This window comes from Hipposideros armiger, unplaced genomic scaffold, assembly GCF_001890085.2.
Source record: "Hipposideros armiger isolate ML-2016 unplaced genomic scaffold, ASM189008v1 scaffold_605, whole genome shotgun sequence".
In the NCBI taxonomy this organism is placed as follows: Eukaryota; Metazoa; Chordata; class Mammalia; order Chiroptera; family Hipposideridae; genus Hipposideros; species Hipposideros armiger.
Window position 1 is genome coordinate 15,331 of NW_017731955.1, and position 19,949 is coordinate 35,279.

The 19,949-nt window shown below is 38.5% G+C and overlaps 1 protein-coding gene across 4 annotated transcripts in view; it reads left to right on the top strand.

Annotated features, from left to right (window-relative positions):
• The first annotated feature begins 285 nt into the window (after positions 1–285).
• The window catches only part of CYP4X1 (cytochrome P450 family 4 subfamily X member 1), a 53,878-nt gene continuing 34,214 nt past the window's right edge, over positions 286–19,949 (top strand). For 2 of the 4 annotated variants that reach the window (XM_019624740.1, XM_019624742.1), the window contains exons 1-6: positions 286–575; positions 8,947–9,088; positions 10,566–10,610; positions 11,999–12,126; positions 14,105–14,232; positions 14,312–14,466. In XM_019624740.1, coding sequence (XP_019480285.1) covers positions 399–575; positions 8,947–9,088; positions 10,566–10,610; positions 11,999–12,126; positions 14,105–14,232; positions 14,312–14,466 — 775 coding nt within the window. In that variant the 5' untranslated portion in view covers positions 286–398. Of the gene's footprint in view, positions 576–8,946; positions 9,089–9,886; positions 9,952–10,565; positions 10,611–11,998; positions 12,127–14,104; positions 14,233–14,311; positions 14,467–19,949 lie in introns of all 4 variants that reach the window. The other 2 variants (XM_019624743.1, XM_019624741.1) reach the window with 2 other exon arrangements.

The following is a 19,949-nucleotide window of genomic DNA, read 5'->3' on the forward strand; positions in this document are numbered from 1 at the left end:
TTCAGAGCAGGGAAAGAAGGTCTTTTTGCATAGCAGTCTACCATTAATTTGTGGCAATGAAGAAAAACAATGACCTCAACCTTGGCAGAATCTCAAAACCTAATTCATACGTCCGTGACTGAAAGCTGTCAGCTTGAAATGTGACACTCCAGGAGGGTATAAGAAGTCCTCCTGAATGAAGGTTTGCATCAATCGGTAAAGGCTTAGAAATCCGGAGGGAGCTCGCGCCTGCCTCCTCTGGCCAAGCCTGAGCGGCCGTTCCCACCGCTCGTCCTCCTTCCCAGAGAAGCAGGAAGCTTCCTGGAGGGCACAGATAACGCAGTGGGCTGCGCGGGTTTTCAGAAAGCTCACCCTCTCCCGGGCCCCGGGAAATTGCCGGCAATCCTCAGCGCAGAGCGATGGAGTCCTCCTGGCTGGAGATGCGCTGGGTGCGGCCCTTTTACCTGGCGTTTGTGTTCTGCCTGGCCCTGGGGCTGCTACAGGCCATCAAGCTCTACCTGAGGAGGCAGCGGCTGCTGAGAGACCTGCGCGCCTTCCCCGGGCTCGCCGCGCAACGGTTCGGCGGGCTAGACAAGGTAGATGGAAGAGAGGGGCGAAGGAGGATGCTGGAAACCCGGCGGGCAGAGAGGCGGCTGTTTCCTTCCTTTCCTCCCATCCCTCCGTCTTACACAGACCTCTCTGGCCCAGCTCGTGGCTCTCCGCATCTTTTCATTATCTAGACTTGCTTCCCCACAGCCCTACAGGGAAAGGTAAACCCCCTGGAGCCGCTGGAGAGGAAGCTTTGGGGATTGGGAGGGGGCTATTTCCAGAGACCGAATCTGGAAAAAGAAAGCTTGATGTAACATCAGGTCTGTGTCTTTCTGCTTACCAATGTTTTGCATTTATGTACTGCATTTTAAAAAGCCTTCCGCATGGATTGCTTAAAAACAAACAAACAAAACCACAACAGAATAAGAATAACAAGGAGGAGGAGAAGAAATAAGTACTATCCTAAATAATACTTACTTATATTAATTGAACACGTGAAAAATTGAACACAATAGTTGCCAACGTTAGTCCATTCCAACCGGAGAAAATTAACTTTCTTTTCCTAAGATTCTTGTGAAGTAAGGAGCAGCCTCAGTCAATCACTCAAAAAATACGGACTGACTGAAATTTGTAAGGTAGAGGAAGATTGTTACCTTTGGGTCTCTCCAGTTCTCTAAATCCACTCCCACTCCTGATTCCTTGTGTTATTAAAAACATAAACTAATAATCCTTTTAAATGCATTATTCTTTAAAATCATGTAGAAAAGAAAAAATGAGTTACAAACCATTGTTACAATAATACTACTTTTTATAATTGCCCATGTATTTACCTTTATTGAGATCTTTATTTCTTCATATGGCTTTGAGTTGCTGTCCAGTGCCCTTTCATTTCACTGTGTAGAACTCATTTGAGCATTTCTTGCAGGGCAGTCTAGTGGTAATAAGCTCCCTCAGCTTTTGTCTACCTGGGAAAGTCTTAATTTCTCCCTCAATTTTGAAGGACAGTTTTGTTGAATATAGGATTCCTGGTTGACAGTTGTGGTTGGTGTTGACAGTTGTGGACAATGTTGGATGGTGTGTGTGTGTGTGTGTGTGTGTGTGTGTGTGTGTGTGTGTGTGTGTGTTTAGCACTTAGAATATATAGCACTTGTCTTCTGTCTTCCAAAGTCTCTGATGAGACATCCACTGGTAATCTTATTTAGGATTCCTTGTATATAAAGAGTCACTTTTCTCTTGCTCCTTTTAAGGTTCACTTTTTGTCTTTGTCTTTGAAAAGTTTGATTATAATGTGTCTTAGTGTGGGTCTCTCTGAGTTCATCGTACTTAGAATTCACAGAGTTTCTTAGATGTTTATATTCATGACTTTCATCAAATTTGGGAAGTTTTCAGCCATTATTTCTTCATATATTCTCTCAACCTCTTTCTCTCTTCCCCTTCTGGGATTGTGTGTTGGTCTGCTTGATGGTGTCTCATAGGTCCCTTAGCTTCGTTCACTTTTCTTCAATCATTTTCTTTCTGTTTCTCAGACTCAGTATTTTCAATTTTTCTATATTCAAGTTCATGATTGTTTCTTGTCTATGATCATTTCTGCTTTTGAAACCCTCTATTGAGTTTTTCATCGCAATTATTGTACTTTTAATCTTCAGCATTTCTTTTTAGTTTATTTTTAGGTTTTTTATCTCTTTATTGATATTTCTGCTTTGTACATTCTATTCATACATCATTTAAAATTTTTTTTCTCAACATCTTCCTTCAGTTCTTTAAACATCTATAAGACAGTTTTTTTTTGTTTGTTTTTTAAAGATTTTTATTGGGGAATTGGGGGATGGGAACAGTGCTGGGGAATTGGGGGAAGGGGAACAGACAAGTTGCTGTCTTTTTTGTTCTTCAGTCTAGTTGTGGAGGACGTTGCTTCACTAGCCCAAGTTGGCACCATCCTTGCGCTCTTCCTGGCGAGGCAGATCAGTCGATGGCTTCTGCACGGCCACTCACGGTGGCTTGAGCGCTGCTCACGCTGGCTGCTGGCTACACATGATAGCCCATGGCAACTCACTGCACCAGGGGCTGCAGCCTACCCTGTCGCCGGCGACTCAAGGCAACCCAGCTCCAGGTCGAGCTGTTGTTCAGCATCTTAGCTGTAGAGGGCAGCGTCACTGGCCCTCATATGTGGGATCCTAACTGGGGTCCTCTGGCATCCCAAGCCAGTTCTTAACCAACGCGTCACTCAGCCGGCCCAAGACAGTTGTTTTAAAGTCTTTGCCTAGTAGTGTTGCCTTTGAGTCTTTTTTCAGGAGCAGTTTCTGTTGGTTTAATTTTTCTCCTTTGAATGTGCCATATTTTCTTGGTTTTTTTTTGTATGCCTTGTGATTTTTTGCTGAAAACTGGACACTTCAGTCTAATAATATGATAACTCAGGAAATCAGATTCTCTCCCTTCCCTAGGGTTTTCTGGAGGTTTTTTGTATGTATGTATGTATGTATGTATGTATATGTATTATTGGAAGCTCTCTCTGTAACAAGGGTCATCATGAGGCATAAACTTAGGGTCTTCTCAGATCTTTTCTGAGCCTGTGACTTTCCTTGGGCATGTGTGGTCACTTTCTAATTTTTCTCGTATATACAATTGTTTTTGAGTATCCTAATCTTTAATGTCCGGCTCTCAAAAAGGAAAAAGGGAAAAAATGACTGGGGGGTGTGGTGGGGGGAGGAACTAGCCCATTAAATTCCCTAGAAGTCACTTCAGCCAGTGAGAACAGGAGAGCTTGCAACAGTGGGTCACTGGCCTCTTTGTCTGCACCTCTGTGATCAGAAGAAGGAACCAGTGATCAGAACACCAATCCCTAATATTTGGAGGACAGGGTGCTCCCCCCACCACTCTGCTCCCACAGTTGCCTGCAGGTGCCTGTCATGGGGCTGAGGGTGGGGGATAAATAACTGCTACTGTGTGAAGAGTTGAAATTGACAAAAGTTAACTGAAGTATGCAGTCCAAGCCTTTCCCCTGGAAGTTGCAATTCCTTCAGTAGATTCCAGAGTTCCTAATAAGTACATCAGACAGATTCTGCTAGTGCAATAGTTGTCTAGGTGGGGAAACAGATTACTGGTACTTCCTAGTCTGCCATCTTTCCAGAATTCTTCCACCTTTCTTATTTTTAGTCCTTATTATGTGACCCTTTTCTTTCCCTCTAACATTTTTAAGGTCTTCATTTTGCCTCTGGTGTTCTGAAATTATTATGTACTTAAGTGTGGCACCTAGGCTTTTTTTTCCTCCATTTTTATGACTGACACTTGGTCAGCTATCTTTTTGATCTAGAAACTCATATTCATCAGTTCTGAGAAATTTTTATGTATGATATTTATCTTAGTTTAGATTTGCCCAGAATAAGGCTCTAAGACAAGGATTCAAGAGCAAGTGTTTTATTTTGGAGATGATTCCAGAAAACTCTGATAGAGAATCAGGCAGGTGAGATAGGGATGGGAAGGCAGTCCACATAGAGTTGGTTCTCAAGCAACTTACCATTGTGGATAACTGTAGTTTAATTCCACAGGGTCTGGTAGCCAGTGTGTATAACTCAGAGTTATTCTGCCTGAAGAGTGAAAGAATTGGGGTACTATTAGGCTAACTCCTGAGAGTCATTGATGAAAGGTTGATTCTAGGGGTATTAAATTCCTAGCACTTCTGGACTGTTATGCAGACAGCAAAGCAGGCTCCAGTGGCCAAGGACAACCCTTAGACAATGCGAATTCTGGTTATGGTATGCATTAAAATGGTAAGGATGAGGAGTCAGGGACAGGACACTAATAGTGAATTTTTTTGATGCTTTCTCCCCATCATCCTCTCAATTTTTCTCTTCTCTCCTTTTTGAACTCCTATTGGTTTGATATGAACCTCCAGCATTGAGCCTCTAAGAAACAACAAAAAAAACTTTGCTTCTTGATTTTATCTTCCTACAGTTTCTACTAAAAACGCTTTTTTAAAAAAAATTTGGCTATCATTTAATTTCCAAGAGCTCTGTCTTATTCTCCATTTATTGTATCAATTACCTTATGATGCATTTTAAAAATGGTAAAACTTAGTGGCTTAAGACAACAAAGAAGCCCAATTTATCTATATTTCATTTTATTGCTTTTGTTGTCATATCTAAGAAACCGTTGCCAAATCCAAGGTTCGATCTTTATGTTTTTTCTAAGAGTTTTATAGTTTTAGGCTTTTCATTTAGATCTTTGATCCATTTTAAGTTAATTTTTGTATATTGTATAAGGTAGGGGTCCAACTTTATTCATTTGCATGTCGATATCCAGTTATCCCAGCACCATTTGTTGAAACAATTCTTTCCCCCACTGAATTGTTGTGACACCTGAGTAAGAAAAACTTATTCCTCCTCCTGTGTATCTCCTTTACTCTCACATTACTAATCACACTCACAACACTTCTGACACCAGATGTGGTACAGTTTTCCCCACACTAAGCTATTTTGGCTAACATCAGCTGGGCGTCCTACAATTTAACTCAATTCTGACACTATCTACCTGGAGATAGCATCAGATCCCACAGATTAAAGTCCCATAGAGCTACCCCCCACCCCCTTCAGATGCCAATCCCAAGTCCAGGTTTTTACCTGTGCTTCTGATCAATCAGCTATAAATTGGAGGTTCTCATGATCCCCTCCTCAGGTTCAATTAATTTGCTACATCTCACAGAACTCAGGAAAACAGTTTACTTGCTGATTACTGGTTTATAATAAAAGGATATGATAAAGAATACAGGCGAATATCCAGATAGAATAGATGCATAAGGCAGGGTATGTGGGAAGGGGCACAGAGTTTCCATGCCCTCTCCAGGTACACACTCTCCCAGCACCTCCATGTGTTCATCAACCCAGAAGTTCTCCAATCCCTGTACTTTTCAGATTCTTATGGAAGCTTCATCATGTAAATATGATCAGTCGTTATCTTCATTTTCAGCCCCTCTCCCCTCTCTGAAGAGTGGGAGGTAAGGCTGAAAATTCTAAGCTTCTCATTCAGTCTTTCTGGTGACCAACCTCCATTTAGGATCTCACCAAGAATCACTTCATTAGAACAGAAGACACTGCTGTCACCCAGAAAATTCCAAGAGATTTAGAAACACTGTATCAGGAACCAGGGTCAAAGACCCACTGTTGGAACAAAGATGCTCCTAGTCCTCTTATCACTTGGGAAAGTTCAAGGATTTTAGGATCTCTGTGCCAGGAACTGGAGGCAGAGACCAATATATATACACATTTTTTTTCCTATGACCTCACAGCACCGTTGTAAAAAAAAAAATCAATTGACAGTAAACATGGATTGTTACTTCTATTTAATTGATCTATATGTCTATCCTTATGTCAGTACCACACTGTTTTAATTACTGGTTGATTTATGGTAAGTTTTGAAATCAGGAAGCATGAGTTCTCATACTTTGTTCTTTTTCAAGATTATTTAGACTATTCTAGATACTTCCAGTTTCCATATAAATTTTAGTGTCAGCTTGTCAATATTGACAAAGAAACAAGCTATAGGGATTGCATTGAATCTGTAGATCAATTTGGGAAGTATTGTCATCTTAACAATATTAAGTCTTCTGGTCCATGAACATGTTTGTCTTTCCATGTATGTAAGTCTTTTAAAATTTCTTTCAACAATGTCTTGTAGTTTTCAGAGTATATGTTTTACACTTGCTAAATTTGTTTCTGAATGTTTTCTCCTCTTTGATACTGTAGTAATTGGAATGGCTTCATTTTCATTCAGATTATTCATTGTATTCCTAGTGTTTTAAAGTCCATATCCCTCTTGACCATCATTAAATTATTTTTTTGCATTTTAGAGAGGCCTCTATCAGAGTTTTGCACATTGTAGATGGCTGATGTATCAAGGTGGCTAATATTACCAATCTTACCTTTTTACCTTTTTTACCCTTCATGTTCCTTTTGATGACTCATCACTCAGATAATCAAAAGGAAAGGAGGGAAGTATTTTACACTGTAACATTTTAGGTATAGTCATAAGGTTTTAGAAGGAAAAGGTGTGTGTAGGCGAAATTCCCTACAAGACAACTTTCATTCCTTGCTGTTTTCGTCATATGGGTCTTCTTGCTATTCCTCAAACATGCCAAGCAAATTTCTCCCTTGGGGCTTTGGATACAGTCTTCTTTGCTTGGAATGCTCTCCCTGCACTTTATTCAGGTCTTTGACAAATGTCACTTCCTCAGAAAAGCCCTGCCCTCTACCAATCAAACTAAAATAAGGCCTCCAGTACTCTCTATCCTCTAACTCTGTTTTTATTATCTTAGTACTTATCACTTTCTGACACCATATAATACACTCCTTTACTATATACTCCACTTCTCCCCACTAGACTACAAGATGTATAAGAGGAAATTCTTTGTTCACCACGGTAAACCCAGTGCTTGGCTCATAATAGGTGCTAAGTAACTATTTTGTTGCATGTTCACATATATCAGGTGTTAAATAAATTAATTCATTCAAAGATCTATTGTCTACAAAGAATAGACCAAATAGATTGACACTTATTCAGCAGGCCAATGAATCCCAGTCAGTATGTGGGACCTAGTGTGTGTATATGCAGAGGGTGTATGTGTGTGTGTGTGTGTGTGTGTGTGGTGGATGTAATTCAAGGGAAGTTTGTGTAGCTAAGTAGTAAAGCACTTGGACTCCAGAGCACGAGCTGGGTTTGAAATCTTACTACTGGTTGCAGCTGTACAGCCTTTGACAGATTGCTTAATCACTCTAAGGCTCAATTCATCATCTGTAAAGTGGAGATTGCAATTGTATCTGCTTCATAGGGTTCCTGATGTAAAGATTAAAGAACATAAAACATGGAAAGCACTTGGAAGCATCCAGCTCATAGTACAGGTTGGTAACTGTTAGCTATTACCATTTCTCTGGGGACTAAGCAATTTCCAACTATTTCTGAATACTGTCTCCTAAATATGTGTAATATGTATTTTCAAATGTATTAATATTGCTGTAGATGAAAAAAGATAAATTCATATATAACATGATTCACAATAACTTTCTGTCCTTGTGTTTTAGACAGGAGTTACTAAAAGTACAACCAAATGCTTGTGGCTGAGGGTGTCCATGATAATTTCTAACCTAAAGAAATAATCCTCATACTAGCCTGTAATTTCCATGGGGGCAAATATTTGCCTATCTTATATTTCTATCTCTGCCTTATATTTGCATCTCTATCACCTGGCACATATAATACGTAGTTAATAAATAGTCATCTGTTTATTGTTTGCAAATGAATAAATGAGTAAATGTTATCATTGTTGGGAAACATCATTTGCATCATCAGTGGCTTGATTGTGGGAATGTTAGCAAAAAAGAGTCTGCAGCATTTCAGAAACTAGATTTTAAGGTCTCACCCTTTTAGGGACCCTAAATGATCCAGGAAGCACTTCGTGGGTTAGAGGTGCTAGCTGGTACCAGAGGAAATTAGGAGCCTCTCCTAAGGGTAATAACATACAAATCACATGGCAAACTCTGTGTGATTGGTCATACAAGGGAGTACTTGCCAGCTTAAGAGTGTTTTGCAGGTCATGATCCCCATGGTCATGCTCAAATGTGTAGCTAGGCACACCCAGACACATGCATACAGGTCTCCACCAGTCCTACACTTCACAAGAAGAGGATATAAATTAATCTTATTGTCACTCGTTTAGTGGAACTATTTACATGAACCATTAGCAATCTGCTTATCAGGCAAAAAGTTCATTTCTGATGGCAGTATTTGCACTCTGATTTATAAATGTTGGTAGCTGAGAGTTTTGTATTTGAGTTTGCTTCAGGCTTCACATACCTGCGTAAATGAGCCTTTTACTATTATGAGGGAAAAGAATTGGATTTTCTTTGTAGATGGAGTTGGCAGGTTTTACAAGTGAAGCATTTCCTATTAAGTCACAAGAAGGAATCACTCATCAATAATTAGAGAAAGGAAAAGGGAATGGTGAGCTGCATAGTAGGTCATGCTCAACCTACTAACATTTAGCTTCCCACATAGAAATCTTCAGCTTCCGGACGCCACTCCTAATCTAAGTGTGTGAGCTGGCAGGTGAGGCAGGATGGGTGATTTGGCTCCCTTCACCCTCTCAGTTGGGAAACCAGCTCACAGTGTATGCCATTTTGTAGTGACTTGGTCTGGGGAGATAACATATATTTATAATGAGAAGATAATTACACTAACCTTGTTTAGCATATCATACCCCAAGCTTAGAAACCCCAAGAAAAGCATGTTCACCCACTGCCAGAAAAAGGGTCAGGCCCCTCTGCCTGTGTGGCCTGTTCCAGGACCTGAGCTTGGCTTGTGTCTGTCTGTGAGAGGGGATGAGTCTAGATTGGCTGACATCTCTAATTTCCTTCCCTTTTTTCACTGCAGTTATATCAAAGTGAGAATTTCGAGAAACTTGAGGAGCTTGTCGGAAAACACCCATGTGCCTTTCCTATCTGGGTTGGGCCCTTTCAGGCATTTTTGTGTATCTACGACCCGGACTATGCAAAGACATTTCTGAGCAGAACAGGTAAGAAAAGGGATGAATCTCAGGAACCTCATCCTCCTAGGAGTGATATGCACAACGCACAGGCAGGATTCTAGACCAGGGGTCGGCAAATTGCGGCTCACGAGCCACATGCGGCTCTTTGGGTAGGTTCTGTCTCAAAAGTTTGCCGACCCCTGGAAGAGCGAATCCTGTTCCTCACAATAATTTAAAAATTATTCAAGAGCCATAAATATATTTTTACATAATCACCATGATGTGAATAATATCCTTTAAAAATTTTTATAAATGAAACTATGATAGTTTTATTTTCATTTTCAATTTTACTTCAGAACCACATGTATGTACCCAAAGAGCCGCATGTAGCTCTCAAGCCTCAGTTTGCTGACTCCTGGCAGCTCTTCCGTCTCAAAAGTTTGCCGAACCCTGTTCTAAAAGAATTTTGAAGCAAAGATTAGTATTGGGCCTCTAAGAAATACTGGAGAAAGTGTGGAGAGATTTCCCACCAGTCCTGAAGGGGGTTCCCGTGTCCCCCAGTCCCTTGTCTAATTCAGACTCCCATGGGCCCTTTTAGGTCACTGTATTTTAAAGCCCAGCTGGCACTATCAGATCACCAGGAGTTTTCTTTTCCTCTTTTGGTTTTGTGACTTCAGTGTCAGCAACACCCCCCATTCCAGCCCATTTCTTGAGCAAAAGTCTTCAGGGACATTCAGAAGTAGCTCTGCCTGTGCTAGTTCAGTATATAAACCTGAATTCTAGATTATTACTTTACCCAGTCTAACCTCTTCATTGTGGTCCAAATTTTGTTTTTGTTTTCTGCAGCTTTCTCAACTGTGTTCCTGTTGGGGGCATGACTCCCCCTCCAATTCTTTTTCAAGGCTTCCATGGTAAATTATCTCATAGCACAAAATTGAAATGTCCAGTTTTTGCTCCATCAGCTTTGTAAACTAAGGCCTGATATTCTGATGTTTCTTCCCTGTGCCATTGTCTCTATTACTCTTAGCAAAACCTAAGAAAAGATGACAGCCTTTCCTGAATTTCCCATTTCCCCAGTTCTCTCTGATTGGTCTCATGTTCACTTCTTTAAAGGACAAGAGCTGTAAAACACCTCCACATTAGAGTTCACAAGAACCCCAAGAGGCATTTGTACCTCGCTTTCTAGTATTTTCCCAGCCCCTGATCTAATAGTTAATTTGCTTTCTGAAAAAGGATATGATATGTTGTCCCAACTTCCATTCTGGAAACTTTGCAACCTGAAGGCAACCACGGTTTCTGTTGGAGGAAGTGTAAATAAGGAAAGAACCTGGGTTTGTGGACCTGTCCACCTGGTGGGTTTACCCTACCCCACCACCACACCTGCCGAGGGCTGCAAGGAGTTAGCCTTGGGCTCTCTTTTGCTGATTATTTGTGGTTAAAGCAGGCAAATGAAGAGAATCCTCACCAACTTTGAGTGATAATTTCCTCTAATGCTGTCTTTTGTTTCCTCTGCTTGACTCTGCAGATCCCAAATCCAGCTATTTGTACAGGTTCTTGGTTCCACATCTTGGTATGTATATGCAAATGAGAGGGGTAATCCACTGTCTCACTAGAAGTCTCCTTTATATCGTAGAGCATTCCAAAGAAACTCAAATAGGAATTCAAAAGCATTAAGAGTATGGTAGATCTACAATGCGAGTTTCTAACAGATTAGGTCAAGAGGTAGTGCTAAGGTCAACACAGCACAACTTTGTAGGAAACCTCCTTGTCCATTTCTCTCCCCGAAGTCTCATTCTCAAGGAAGCATATGTATAAATTCGCCCCATCTCTGTCTTTAAAATTGTAGCCTCACAATCCACAGTCTTTATTTTATCCTTTCTCCTCTCTTATTTTATTGGATACTTCCCTTTTTTTTGGAGTTCCTCTGTTTCCATATGCAAAGCAGTAAAATTGTGCTTCGAAGTACACTTTGGAAATAGTCCTTGAGTAGATAAATTAATCCTTTTAGTCATATAATTGGTATTTATGTTAGACAAGGAAGGAAATAAATGAAAAAGTACAGGTTTTTGATTCAGAGCTACATGGATTTGAATCCTGTCCCCCATTGATTTGCTGAGTGCAGTCATGGGGAAGTCAATCTCTCTAAGCCTCTGCTTCCTCATCTTTGAAAATCTCTGGGTTGTTGTGAAGATTAAATGAAATACATATTTTCTGCTCTCAGTGCAATGGCTAGCATTGTTCCAGTGCTAGACTGTGCATTGCAAGCCTGGCATGTTGTAAGCCCTCAGTGAATGATGGCAGTTATATATTAATACACTTTAAGGTTCTTTCAAAGCCAAATCTTTAATGACCTCCCTGGTACAGAAAATTGTGAGGCACTAGCCATGATGAGTGTTTCCACTTTGTATCATTATAGGTATGAAGCAGAGACTAGGACTCAAGGAGGGGATATCTAGGGAGAGAGTGTACACTCTTGTCTAGTTCCTTGTGAATTTTGTGTTCACAGTATAGTTTATGGATTGGTTTGGAGTAAGAGAAAATGAATACTGATTTTGTTTCTACTGTGAGCTAGAGATTAGGCTAAGTGCCTTATGTACACTTTCATTTAATCTGCACAACACATGAAGTAGATATTATCACACTTCATCATTGAGAAAACCAAGCCTCAGGAAAGTTAAGTGATTCACTCAATTATTATACAGGTAGTAATTGATGATTTCAAGATTAGCACTCTCATCAGGCTTCAAAATGTGGGTTCCTTCTCACAATGCTAAATGCATCCATCCCAGATGTGAACATCAAAACTCACGTCAATGTTAATACATGAGCACTACTTTGGCATTCCACTGTGTCATGGTGACCTGTGCTTCACAGTCCATGGTGTCTGTGTTCCTCACCTCTCCTTCCTCAACTCATCTAATAAAATGTCATGAGGTTTTGTACCTTTTATTTCTCAAGGAGAAGGACTACTGACTCTGAATGGACCCAAGTGGTTCCAGCACCGACGCCTAATAACTCCTGTATTTCATTTTAACATCTTGAAATCATACTTCAAGGTGATAGTTCATTCTATGAACATAATGCTGGTAAGTGAAAGAACAAAAGTGTTCTGGTATGTTGCAAAACTCTTCCAGCAGGGAGTGAATTACACATATGAGTATGTTTAGTGGGTAGTGAAAGTCAAAGGGGGATGATTTCTAGAAATTACCCACCGAGCAATAGGTGTTTATGTAAGCCTTTGCTATGGTTCTTTGGGTATTAAAAGGGATAAAGATATGGTTGTCTGTCTTAGATGTGTTTTGAGATCCTATGGTAGTAAACCAAGTACCAAGTAATACATTCAAATGGTAAGTGTTGTAGGTGACAAATAAGGAAATCTGGAGCAGCTATAATAGCTTCGGATTCTGAGGAGACTCAGATTGACCATGAAATATGAACTGGACTTGAATATGTCGATACCATGGATAAGGGAATCTAGGAGACAGAGTTAACACAAGCAAAGGTTGGGAGATTGGAATGGAATTGCCTGATGGCCATAAATGACCTAGCAAATGTCTACATTAAAGTCATAGATGTGAGTTTCCTCCTGTAGGTAGCAGAGGACATTATGAGCTGACCTGCACCTTTCCAAAGAGCAGGAGGAGGTTGTAGAGGAAATGTTCCTCTGAGCAGTCCCGGATTTATAAATGAGTTTTACTCCAAAGCTCCACTTGAACATGATATATTTTTAATTTTTACATTGTACTTATTTTAAGATCAGACCAGTAATTCACTAATATAGTTTCATTATAAACACTTCTAACACCACAAACAAAGCCAAAGTTTTCCTCCACCTTCATCTGCAAGCCCATCCCTTTTTCCAAGAGAGAACCACTGTTACCAGTTGATTGGCTGAGTTCTCAGCAAGCTCACAGAAGCAGATTTAACCTGAAGTCTGCTGGGAATGTGGTCAAGTACCCATGTGAGTTCTCGAGGCAGAGGGCTGGAGGTACAGTTAGAGTGAGAGGGGGCATGCTCTTCCAATTCTGGTGCTCTACAGCTTCATGCACAATTGCGTATCACCCAGTGGTGGTATTTGAGTTTATCCCCATTGCGATAAACCGTTTCTATCTCCCTCACTTCTAGTCCCACGTTTCCCTGAGATTCCCCTCACAGCTCCTCCCACTGCTGAATTGTGCCCAAGTGCCTCCAGTTTTGAGCCTCCCCTTTGCTCTCATTTCTTCTAAACTCACTTTTTGTGTTCAGTAAAACTCAACAGAGTTCAGGATAAAAGCAATTGACTAAACAATTGACACAGGTAAAAGGCTTTTAAAAAGATCTCTTTGCCTTTTTCCCATCGCCTCCAGGTTCTTAGCGCCTAGCTGTGGCCCAGGTGTACAACAAATGTTGGTTGATCTGAGCTTACACACAGATTTATTTGTATTTTTACACGATAATGCTTATTGTGATGAATACATTTTCAACAGGGTACTACTCTGTGGCAGTTTAAGCCACAAAACAGTTCAGGTAGTGTGAGTATCTCATCTTGGAGGAAAGTAAAGTGGACATAGGCAGCGTGTGGATGGGAGCCACATCCCTGTAGGCTCCGTCCTGTCCCCTACTTCTGAATCAAAAATGTCTTTTTAAAATTCCAAGTTTACTTTAAGTGTGATTATGGTGATTGAGAGTAGTGATGGGGTTAGGGTGTCTAACAGTTTGGGGACTGAAGATGGAGGAAGCCCTGGGGAGACCCCTTGTAAGTGTGAGTATCAGAGATTGTCTGTTTTACTGGAACTCTGGTCTGATTTAGAGCAGAGTTATGGTAATAATTGAAAGGCCAAAGACACTTAATTCAGTCATTTACTGGATACTTGGTTTGCTCCATGCTGTTCCTCACCCAGCAGAATGCATTTCCCCCCTTTTCTCAGGCCAAGTAAACACTTGGCTTATTTACTTGTATGACTTTTGGCTCCTTCTAGGTCTGGGTTGTCTCCCTTATATAATTAATGGCAGGGTCTGGGAGGAGATTTGAGATAAAGGCACTTTGATGATGGTAATGCTGTTGATCTTGACCTCATGTGCCAGGATAAGTGGGAGAGGATTTGCAGCACTCAGGACACAGTTGTGGAAGTTTCTGAACACGTCAGGTTGATGTCCCTGGACACCCTTATGAAGTGTACTTTCAGCCGGGAGACCAATTGCCAGATAAACAGGTCAGTGACAGGAGGGCAAAAAGATATTTGTTTGCCATTGTCTAAGCCATTTATTGACATAGCCCCACTTTCTCTCTAGAACCCATGACTGTTATATAACAGCGATGTCTGAAGCCTCCAAAATCATCTTTAACCGCATGCCCAATTTCTTACTTCACCATGACATAATTTTCAAATTCAGCCCTGGGGGCCGCCGCTTACCGGAATTAAGCAAAACTCTGCATCAGTACACAGGTATTTCTTGGGTTTGAGCTGCCCAAGTGCATCACGGTTTGTGTCCATTTAGAGCAGCGGTTCTCAACCTTCCTAATGCCGCGACCCCTTAATACAGTTCCTCATGTTGTGGTGACCCCCAACCATACAATTATTTTCGTTGCTGCTCTATAACTGTAATTTTGCTACTGTTATAAATCGTAATGTAAATATCTCTTTGTTTTTCGATGGTCTTAGGTGACCCCTGTGAAAGGGTTGTTCGACCCCCAAAGGGGTCGCGACCCACAGGTTGAGAACCGCTGGTGTAGAGGACTAGGCCTCAGTGTGAAATGAGCAAGAATTCTTGTTCTTAATGGAGCCTTTATATGCACACTGCTCAAATGAAATACAAGTCCTTGTGAAGAATTTGCTACATCCATAGTATAATAGTAGTCTTATGAGAAGTTTTCTATATGTTATACAGTTTTTATTATATACAATTTTTGCTAATACACATATAACATAAGTGGGCATTTAATATTTCAAAGTATACATGCCATATGGCTTTTCGTGCCATGATTACAGTAATAATGACAAGCTAAAAATATTCGTGCAACATAGGAATGAATAAGGGAACAGAGCAAACATGGACAGACACTCAAAAAAAGGGGGAAATAGGGAGTTGTCCAACGGGTATAAAATTTTAATTATGGAATTAAGTTCTAGAGATCTGCTGTACAACATGGTGCCTATAGTTAACAATGCTGTATTGTGCACTCGAAAATTTGTTAAGTGGGTAAATCTCAGGCTAAGTGTTCTTATCAGAATAAAAAAATAAAGTAAGAGAAGCTTGGTTAAAAAATAAATAGTTTTAGCAAAACAGAGACATAAACATTGAAACAGATTAAGTTTTCTAAGCAATTCAACATTACTTTTCATGAACACCATAGTAGAGAATATTTATCAAGTACTTAATTACTTATTCCTCAGCTCCAGTACTTACTAGCAGTGTGACTTTGGGCAACTTACTTACTGCTTTGTGTCAGTTTCATCTGGAAAATGGGAATAAAAAAGAAATAGGTTTGTGGTGATGATTAAATATGTTAATATCTGTAAAGCACTTTGGACAGTTCCTGAAAGTGAATAAATGTTAAATATAATTTTTAAAATATATTTGCCCCCAGGATATTTGCAAGACACACGTACACATACACACTCACACACAAATATACACAGATAAACATAGATATTATAAGGAGGACACTCAGATAAGCAGGTTAGAAACAATTTAAGACACCAATGGGCATTATACATAGCAGTTGTTCCCAAACCTGTTCTGATCATGGCCCACACAAAAAAATGTTAATATGTGTGTGGCTCATTGGAGTAAATAGGAGGGGATTTTGCAGCATCTACCTAGGACTTGGTGAAAAAGTTCTTCACATTTTCTAAGTCCTTTACCTCAACATTACATAATTATGATGAACTGTCTTTTGCAAATATTTTCTCCCAATATGTGGCTTGTCTTTTCATTCTCTTATGAAAACTCCTAAGCAGAAGTTTTTAATTCTAATGAAGTCCAGCTTATTGATTTTTTTTCTCTCATGGATCATGCTTTTGGTGTTATATCTAAAAAGTCACTGCCATATTATGCTAAGTGAAATAAGTCAGACAAAAAAACTCGAGAACCATATGATTTCACTGATATGTGAGATATAAAACTGAAAACAACATAGGAACAAAACAAACAAATAAAGAAACAAAAACTCATAGACACAGACAATAGTTTAGTGGTTATCAGAGGGTAAGGGAGGAAGGGGATAGTAGATGAGGGTAATATATGGTGATCAAATATATGCTGAAGGAGAACTGACTCTGGGTGGTAAACACACAATGTGATATATAGATGATATATTACAGAATTGTACACCTGAAACCTATGTAACTTTACTAACAATTGTCACCCCAATACACTTCCATTAAAAAAAAAAAGCTAATAGCAAGCTGGGAGGGTTATACCTAGTAATAGTAATAATTACATTAAATCTAAATGGCCTAAACACTCCAATTGAATAGCAAAGATTTTTCAGATTGGATAAAAAGCAAGACTCAACCAAAAAAAATGTTTTAATAAATAAATAAAATAAAATTTCACTGGCAAACCCAAGGCCCCACATTTTCTTCTATGTGTTTCTAAGAGTTTTATAGTTTTACAGTTAGGCCTATGATTCATTTTACGTTATTATTTGTGAAAGGTGTAAGATCTCTGTCTAGCTTCATCTTTTTTTGCAGATAAATCTCCAGTTGTTGTGGCACCATTTGTTGAAAACGCTATCCTTTCTCCATCGAATTGCTTTTACTCATTTGTCAGATATCTGTTGACTGTATTTGTATGGGCCTGTTTTGGGGCTTTTTATTCTGTTCCACTGATCTATTTGTCTCTTTTTTCACTACTACCAGACTGTCTTCATTACTGTCCTTTTAGAATAAATCTTGAATTTGGGTAGTGTCAGTCCTCTGACTCTTTTGTTCTTTAATGTTATATTGGCAATTCTGGGTCTTTTGCCTTTCTTTATAAATTTTATAATCAGCTTGTTAATATCCACAAAAGAAATTGTTGGGGTTTTTTATTATGATTGTGTTGAATCTATAGATCGAGTTAGGAAGAACACCATATTTATTCTTCCTGTTCATGTACATGGAATATCTCTCAATTTATTTAGATCATTTTTTATTTCTTTTATCAGAATTTTATAGTTTTCTTCATATAGGTCTTGTATATATTTTGTTAGATTTATACTTAAGTACTTCTTGCTTGGTGCTAATATAATGGCATTGTGTTTTAAATTTCAATTATTTATTGATAGGATATGAGAAAGCAATTTACTTTTGTGTATTAACTTTGTATTCTGCAACCTTGCTTAATTGCTTATTTGTCCCAGGAGGTTTCTGTTTATTCTTTGGGATATTTTACAAGACAATGATGGCATTTATGAACAAAGACAGTTTTATTTCTTCCTTCCCAATCTATATCTTTTATTTCCTTTTCTTGTCTTCTTGCATTAGCTAGGACTTCCAGTACGAAGTTGAATAGGAGTGATGAGAGGGGACATCCTTGCCTTGTATCTGATCTCAGTGAAAAAGCGTCTAGTTTCTCACTGTTAGATATGATGTAAGCTGTAGGGTTTTTGTAGATTTTATTTATTAAGTTGGGGAAGTTTCTTCTCTATTCCTAGTTTGCTGAGAGGTTGTTTGTTTAAGTCATAAATGAGTGTTGCATTTTGTCACCTTTTTTTCTACATCTTTTGATATGATCATATGATTTTTTTCTTTTTTAGCTTTTTGATGGGGTAGATTACATTAATTGATTTTTTAATGTTAAACCAAACTTGGATACCTGAAATAAATTTCACGTTGTCATGGTTGTGTAATTTCTTTTATGCATTGTCGGATTCAATTTTCTAATATATTGTTGAGGATTTCTGCATCTATGTTCATGAGAGATATTGGTTTGTAGTTTTCTTGTAATGTCTTTGTCTAGTTTTGGTGTTGGGATAATGGCTGGCCTCATAAAATGAGCTAGGAAATAAGTATTCCCTCTACTTCTATTTTCAGAAAGAGATTATAGAGAATTCATATAATTTCTTCCTAAAATGTTTGGTAGAATTCACCAGTGAAATTATCTAGGCCTCATCCTTTCTATTTTGGAAGGTTATTAATTATTGATTTAATTTCTTTAATAGATATAGGTCTATTCAGATTATCTCTATCTTGTTGAGCTTGGGTAGAATGTGTCTTTCAAGAAATTAGTCCGTTTAATCTAGGTTATCAAATTTGTGGGCATAAGGTGGCTCATAATATTCCTTTAGTATATTTTTATTGTACATAAGATCAGTGACAGCCTATTTTCATTTCTCTTATTTTAAATTTGTGTCTCCTCTCTTTTATTTTTAGTTAACCTGGCTAGAGACTTATCAATTTTATTGATCTTTTTAAAGAACCAACTTTTGATTTCATTGATTTTACTCTTGATTTTCTATTTTCAATTCCATTGCTATCTGCTCTAATTTTTATTATTTCTTTTCTTCTACTTACTTTGGATTTGTTCTTTTTCTGGTAGCCTAAGATAAAGCTTAGTTTGTTTATTTTAGAGCTTTCTTTTTTCTAATATATGCATTCAATGCTATAAATTTTGCTCTAAACATTGCTTTCACTGCATCCTACAATTTTGATTAGTTGTATTTTATTTTCACTTAGTTCAAAATATTTTTTCAAATGTTCTTGAGACCTTTTCCTTGGCTCCTGTATTAGAAATGTGTGGTTTACTCTCCCAGTGTTTTGGAGTTTTCCAATTATCTTTCTGTTACTTATTTCTATTCCATTTTTGCCTGAGATTATACTTTGTATGATTTCTGTTCTTTTAAATTTTAGGTGTATATTTTATGGCCCAGAATGGCATCTGTCTTGGTGAATGTTCTGTGTGAACTTGAGAAGGCATTGTACTCTGCTGTTGTTGGATGAGGTATTCTATACATGTCAAATAGATCTAGTTGATTGATATTGTTCAGTGCAACTATGTCCTTGCTGGTTTTCTGCCTGCTGGATTTGTCCATTACTAAAAGAGGTGTGCTGAAGTCTCCAACTATAATAGTAGAGTCATGTATTTTTTCTTGTAGTCCTATTAATTTTTGCCTCATGTATTTTGACATTCTGTTGTGGGTGGCATTCACATTAAAAATTGTTGTCTTCTTGGATACTTGACCTGTTTATCATTATATAATGCCATTCTTTATCCCTAAGTTTCTCTTGCTCTGAAATCTGTTCAGTCTGAAATTAATAATAGCTACTTCAACTTGCTTGTGGTTAATTATCTTTCTCTATTGTTTTAATTTATAAAAAGTAAAGTAATATTGGCATACAATATTATATTGGTTTCAGGTGTACAGCATAGTGATTCACATCTATATACCTTATGAAGTGATCACAAAAATTCTGGTAACTTTCTATCATTACACAGAGTTATTATAGTTATTGACTATATTCCTTGTGATGTACATAAAATCCCCTTATTTATTTTATAACTGAAAATTTGTACCTCTTAATCTTCTTCACTTTTTTCCATCTTTCACCCTCCTCTGCTCTAGCAATCACCAGTTTGTTCTCTGTTTCTGAGCCTGTTTCTGTTTTGTTTTGCTTGCTCATTTGTTTTGACCTCAGATTCTACATATAAGTGAAATCATACAGCATTTGTCTTTCTCTGTATTATTTATTTCACTTAGGTAGTACCCTCTAGGTCTATCTATGTTATCACAAATGGCAAGATTTCAGTCTTTTTGTGGCTGAATAACATTCCATTGAGTGTGTGTGTGTGTGTGTGTGTGTGTGTGTGTGTGTGTGTGTGTCACATCTTCTTTATGCATTCATTCAACAATGGACGTCTAGGTTGCTCCCATATCTTGGCTATTGTAAATAATGTTGCAATGAACATAGGGATGCATATATGTTTTTGATTAGTGTTTTTTATT